This window comes from Oryzias melastigma, linkage group LG18 (assembly GCF_002922805.2).
Source record: "Oryzias melastigma strain HK-1 linkage group LG18, ASM292280v2, whole genome shotgun sequence".
Taxonomy (NCBI): domain Eukaryota; kingdom Metazoa; phylum Chordata; class Actinopteri; order Beloniformes; family Adrianichthyidae; genus Oryzias; species Oryzias melastigma.
The window spans coordinates 20,164,087-20,170,311 of record NC_050529.1 but is presented as its reverse complement, the minus strand read 5'-3'; the positions used below and the strand labels follow the sequence as shown (position 1 = coordinate 20,170,311).

Here is a 6,225-nt window from a genome sequence, read left to right as displayed (position 1 = left end):
CAGGAATACCAGTGGAATGATAAACCATGCTGAAACTTTGGGACTTCCAGATTGAAAACAGGAAGAAGAGGAAGAACGACACATCAGAGACTGAAGCATCTTAGTCTGAACAACTAGTTCATGCTGCCCCTTCTTCCCTAAGTCCTGCTTTCCAATCAGAAATCAGATGGATTAGTTGCAAGCATTGGTGAAACTTAAGACTGAAATTCAGGAAAAAGGCCTTCTGTCTTTCACTGGGACATGGTCCAGTGAACTGGTAATTACTGGGTCACTTCAACTCAACCATTTGCCAGAAATCACAGAAAAGAATTGAAGAGAAGTGTGTCTCTTCAGTAATCAAAAATACTGTTGGCCTATTACAGTGGTGATCTGGGAGAAGTTCTGAAATCTGGACATACACTGGCTTTTTCTGTCCTCACTATCTGATTTTGGAATCTCACCAACACTTCCTCATGTTGCTTTACATCCACCCACGTACCAAATCTAAGGTCAAATGATGGCAGCAAAGGACACATCTGCTGAGACACCCTGCCTCGATTAAAGTCTCTAACAAAATGTTATGAATTTTCCGTCAATCAAGTTTTTCTTTGTTTGTTGGTTCGGCGCCTCTCTGTAATCACCAAAAACACACTCAATAACTGTTAACGTTTGTTTCAGAATTTTTGACTTTTAACAGAAGAATTTAAACTCCTTGTGGGAAAAGGTTTTCAGAAACCCCCCCAAAAAACATAATTTTGACACACAAACACATCCTCACCTCCAGTTTTTATAATGTTGTCTTCAGGCTGTCGCTTCATTGCACCAGCAAGGTCAAATAACACAACAACCTGTATTGCAAATGCCATAATACTTTCAAAATCAGAGGCTACACTCAACGTTAGGAGGGTAACTCCCTTGTAATCGCCTTGTTTTTCGCAGGTTTTGTTATTGGTGTGATGTATGTTTGCTATACTGCTAAATTTTAGTACCGGAATTATTTATTTTCATCTTCATATGCTGGAAAAACTCTTTTTGCTAAATCCACCTCGGAGGACTGATAAAGTTATTCTGTCTACCTACATTTCTATCGTATTGTATTTATAATTATGTCATCTTCCTTGATTTGACAAACACAGTTTTTTTTTTTATTCAAGATTTTCTTAAATATAAAAATCACATTTTAAAAAAGCAGATTTTCAAAGTAAAAGGACAAATGCCCTCATTAGTTTAAGCAAGAAGTTGCTGATATAAATCTTTAGGTTGCAGTGCTCTCTGCTGGTTGAAGCTTGTTACTGTAGGACTCAACATTTTAAAGCGCCTCTATACCATGATTTTCCTAAGCCTTTCAGAGAGTGGTGTAAAGTAAAAATACTTTGTTACTTTACTTAATTATTTTTTTGGCTATTTTGTACCTGTACTGATTATCAAAAATATAAGCAACTTTTACTCAACTACATTTTTGATTAAATATATGTACTCTTTACTCCACTACAGCTGAACGGGCACTTACCGATACTCATTACATTATGTTTGTGCGCAAGAAGTCCTCATCTTCATCTACATTACCATGTCTGGTTTGTTGAACAGATTAGACAATATCGCCATCTGTAGGGTGTTGAAGGTACTAAATGTTTTTAGTGAGCTAAATCACAATCTAAGTGAATTAGCAGTCAGTTTAGGGCTAACCGAGGCCAGCTGATTCTTTGTAGCAGCTCAGCTCTGCTGATCTCTTTTAATTTTAGTGTTTATGTTATAAAAGTTGCTTATAGTTGTTTGTGTTTAGACCGTCTTGTTGTCTGGGGTTTGTTTGATGTTCATTGATGTAATGTGATTAGGGAAAACCGAGAACTGATTTTCGCCATCCCCACTGTTTATTTTGTCTGTTTACTAAACCAGTACTCTGCTGCTGCAACAATCAAATTTCCCACGTTGGGATCAATAAAGTATCTTTATCTAATCTTACCTCATATGTGCATAGTAGAAAAAGAAAACACAGGTTTTTGCAATGTTGGAAAATCCTGTTAATTCACTAAAGGTTTATGATACTTATTTTTAATCGAGCTCACTAAAAGTTTTGTGTTTGAAAAACTTACTCGGGGTTTAACCCAACACCTCGTTTTAGAATCTTTTTCACTATTAGACGGTGACCAGGATGGGGATTTAGATTAGTCTGGAAAGGCTGTATGATTGAGTTCAGTCAATAAGTCATTTTAGTTTCTCCTTTAGCTCGAAAGAGTAGGAAATTTTGGCTTAATGCTCATAAAATTAGAAAAGGGAAACTTAGACATTTGAATTAACTCTGAATTTAATTTTTCTGCAAGAATCTAAACTCATGAGTTCAAACTCAAGCAGCCATGATGTCTAAAACGGATTGTGTGTATTTGTTTAGTTTGGAGGCTTCTGGATCAATTGTCCTCTGCGCAGAAATGCCCTGTCAAACATTAACAAACTTGAGATGACATAAAAGCACCCGGAGCATCAGATCAGGACTGCAGAGGCTTGAGCTCCACCATGCTGTTGTTGACGTTGTTGCTTTGTGGCGCCCATTTGGCCCAAGATGTTGCGGCGGGGACACAAGGGGTCGGAGAAAGCGCTTCGTCCTGTCCGGATATAGGCAGTCTGCAGAGGGAGCTCAGGGCCTTGATGGAGAGGCAAACATCTGTGGAAGCCAGTCTGACAGACGCCCAAAGCCAGATCGCCGAACTGAACAGCAAAGGTGGCTAAGAAAAATGATTAAACACAAAATCTTTAACATACTGTAATTTTTTAACTGTCAACACGATCAACGTCATTCCAGTAGATTCTGAAGGAGAAAAGTGCCACTTTTCTCCTTCAGAATCTACTGGAATGATGTTGATCGTGTTAATAATAATAAAAAAAAACACAAATACTGGAGCTCTGGTGTTAAATGTTGATTTTTTTTTATACAGCAAAATCCACAGTAGTTTTTTCTGCCACAACTGATGAGATCGGAGCCTTCGGACCCTTCAACACCCACACAAACATCCTCTATAAAAAAGCAATAACAAATGTGGGTGGGGCCTACAATCCATCCACAGGTAACAAGTTTACAGAACAAGTTCATCTTCCCAAAAATATTATTCACATTTTTAATATTTCAAACATGTGTCTCCAGGTATCTTCACTGCACCTGTTAGTGGCATTTACTACTTCAGCTTCTTCTCTCACTCCGGAGGAAATCGTTTTGTATATCTCCAACTCATGAAAAACGAGGAATTTATCGTCGGAATTTACGACCACCAGACATCACATGACGGGGCGGACAATGGAGCCAACGCTGCATTTGTGCAGCTGCGGCAAGGAGATCAGGTTTCTGTGCGCCTAACTGCAAACACACAGGTGTGGGGCGAAGGGTCTCTGACCACCTTCAGTGGGTTCCTGCTCAGCCAAGAATGACAGATGTAATCAAGTTTTAACGAGATTTTACCAAAGAATAACTTTTAAAAGTCTTTCATCTGGAAAAAACCTGTTCTCTGTCAGACATAATCCCAGCTCCTTTTTAAACCTGCGTTTTCTCGCCATCTGGGTGATCAATAAAGCCTCATTCCCCAAAATGTGGTTATTTATGTCATCTTTCTGTTGAAGAAAGTAAAATAAGATCAAATTTAGTGTGTAAATCCGTAGATGTCTTACTGTCTGTGTTTTTAATAAATGTATTTATGTATTTGTTCATTTGTAACATAATTTTACTCACTTCAATCCTAATCTATAAAATAAACACAGTATGACGAGTATACAAGAATGCTAGTTCTTTAGTTATGATTCATTATGTTTATTAAATATCAAGTAATATCTGAGACTATTGACAATTTAAGCTGGATAAACAGTTGTTATTTTTCAAGTATTTTTTTTTTATTTAGCTCATTCTAAACAGATTTGTGTCTGAATGTAAACCAATTACTAGCAGATTAGATGGAAACTCTAAGAGACCACACACTGTTTAACTGAAGAGGTTTGTTTAATTCCAAAGGTCACCAAAAGTACTGGCTGTGTCATACAAGTACAACTCAAATTCCTGCATTGCTTTCAATTAACTTTATTTAAATCAGTCTAAAAGGACAAAAGTGCTGTGGAGTGTTTTAAAATAAGATAAAGGTTTATAGCATACTTACTTCTAATAAAATTTCTATTTTTTTTAGTCAACTGAAAGCACTAAAAGCACAACTAAAGCAACTAAAAGACCCTTTCCAATGATTTTTTTTTGTGTGTTTAATGAGTACATGTAACATAGTATCTCATAGTAGACCTATATAAAATAATTTATGATTTAAACACTGTTTCTGAGTGTCTCCTATAAGAAAACTGGATGCTTGAAAAAGCTCAGACTAATGACACGCTTACTAAAATGGGCGTGGCAAAGTCTCTCACTCTATGCACCATTCTGCTGCATCCACTTGTACAAAACAAGATCCTCTTTGTTACTTTAGTACCGCTAATGTTAGTTTGGCGCAATGAGCGCAAACAGAGCACCCAGCGACGGGGAGGGGGGCGGGGCTACACCGAGCCAACAGTTCTCCCCACAACCCACAATTGTATTTCTAAGGAGGTAGTGCTAGGCACGGAAATGTCTTTAAAAAAAAAATGTTATAATTTTGGCTAAAAACTGCACTGTCTTTATTAAAAGACTACTGAGAACTATTTTACAAAAGAAAAAAATATGGTTGGAGTGGGACTTTAAGGAGTTTAGCCCAAAGAAATAAGAAATGTTGGCTAGATCCTGATCATTTCTTTATTTGGCCTCGCCTCAGTCTCATTGACATAAACATGTAGCAACATTTGAGTGGAGCAGCTGAGGAACATCAGCAAAGATTTCAGGACTGAGACGTATTCTAAAGCTACAGCTGAGATTTCAGCAGAAATATACCAGAACTGCTGCTGTTTAATTAAACACGTTTTCTGGTTTTGTGAAGCATTAACATTGAGACCACAGCAGAAGACTTTCAATTCCTGCCTCTCCTCACAGCTGCAGGTTCAGGGCAGGTTCTCGTGTACGCTGCAGGTTTCCTGCTTCCTTCCAGCTTCTCCTTTGGGGGAACGGATGAAGCAGAAAACATCTGGACCAGCTCCTTCACCTGAGACAATTCACAGCAGGTTCAAACCCTGAGAGCAGTTCTGTGGAGTGCATGCAAACAGGAAATGACTCCATACCTTCAGGGATTTTGTGGGTTTCATCTCCTCTGTGGGTTTGCTGACAGCAGTGATGACATCTCTGAACGTCTGTCAAGAAAGAAAACCAAACGTTCACAAATGACAACCCTCCAAAAACACTTGTCTGCATCTACTCATCATTTGTTTTGATTTTGCTTCAAAAGAAGCAAACTGTATTGAAATAATTGCGCTCCAGACATTCTAAACTCTTCAAATTGTTTTTTTTATTTTTGCAAACTGATAACTTTTTCACCCATTTTTGTCCTTAAAAAAAGAGAGCATCAGTGTGTGATTTGAGATAAAAAATCAATCCATTTAAACATTGTCCTTTTGTCCTCCTTTTCAAAGACAAATAGGTGGACTAAAGGTTAAAAGGAATGGGGATCTTGGAACCTCTGTAAATCTTTTACTTATAAACTCTACTTAAAATCTTCAATAAATTGTTGTAGAAATTTTGCAGCAAATCACAAGCTTGAACGGTTGGTTTGTGATGGTTTTGTTGGTTCCAACATCAGTTTACTTCAATTTTAGTTGAAAGAAATGTAAATGTTGAAGCTGGTTACTGTATAAAAACACAGTAAATAACTATTCACTAGTAAATCTAAAAATGTAAAACATAAAATAAGCTAAAGGAGGATTTCTTCTGATTGCATCTTTCAGAGAAATTTCAGAAAAAAGTAGAAGAAGATCCTTTAAATACTAACTCAGTCCCTCAGAGGAGGGGGCGGGGCTTCTACAGTGTAAAGACCAGCCTCCTAACCAAACATCACACCTTTAAACCTATAACTTTCATGCTTTACAACCAAGCTTGACCTATTTTTTAAATTAATTTTGTAGTTTAATGCAACCTTTAATGTGCCTTTTTGTCATGTTTTTATTTTACTGTTTGTTAAGTAATGATCTGTCAGCATCTACAGGTGCAGTTTCTATTTTTTAAAGGCCAGAAGAAGAAAAACTTGTGTTCAAGCCTGTGCAGCAGCATGTAAAGTGATGAAAGTAAAGCAGCTGATCATGAAAGTGTTCATACACCACCTTTACTTCCTTTTGCTCCTCTCTGTTTGTCTTTGTTTCCTCCTT

At 37.4% G+C, this 6,225-nt stretch overlaps 2 protein-coding genes across 2 annotated transcripts in view; one reads left to right on the top strand and one right to left on the bottom strand.

Annotated features, from left to right (window-relative positions):
• The first annotated feature begins 2,452 nt into the window (after positions 1-2,452).
• LOC112156213 (complement C1q tumor necrosis factor-related protein 3) lies at positions 2,453-3,672 on the top strand. Its single transcript, XM_024288420.2, has 3 exons — positions 2,453-2,695; positions 2,910-3,038; positions 3,116-3,672. Exons 1-3 carry the CDS (start codon positions 2,491-2,493, stop codon positions 3,394-3,396), a joined length of 615 nt encoding a protein of 204 aa, XP_024144188.1. The 5' UTR covers positions 2,453-2,490; the 3' UTR covers positions 3,397-3,672.
• A 172-nt stretch (positions 3,673-3,844) lies between these two features.
• LOC112156212 (titin) overlaps positions 3,845-6,225 on the bottom strand; it is a gene marked incomplete in the record, with an annotated part of 27,528 nt that continues 25,147 nt past the window's right edge. The window contains 3 exon segments of the mRNA XM_024288419.2: positions 3,845-5,072; positions 5,149-5,217; positions 6,181-6,225. Coding sequence (XP_024144187.2) covers positions 4,941-5,072; positions 5,149-5,217; positions 6,181-6,225 — 246 coding nt within the window.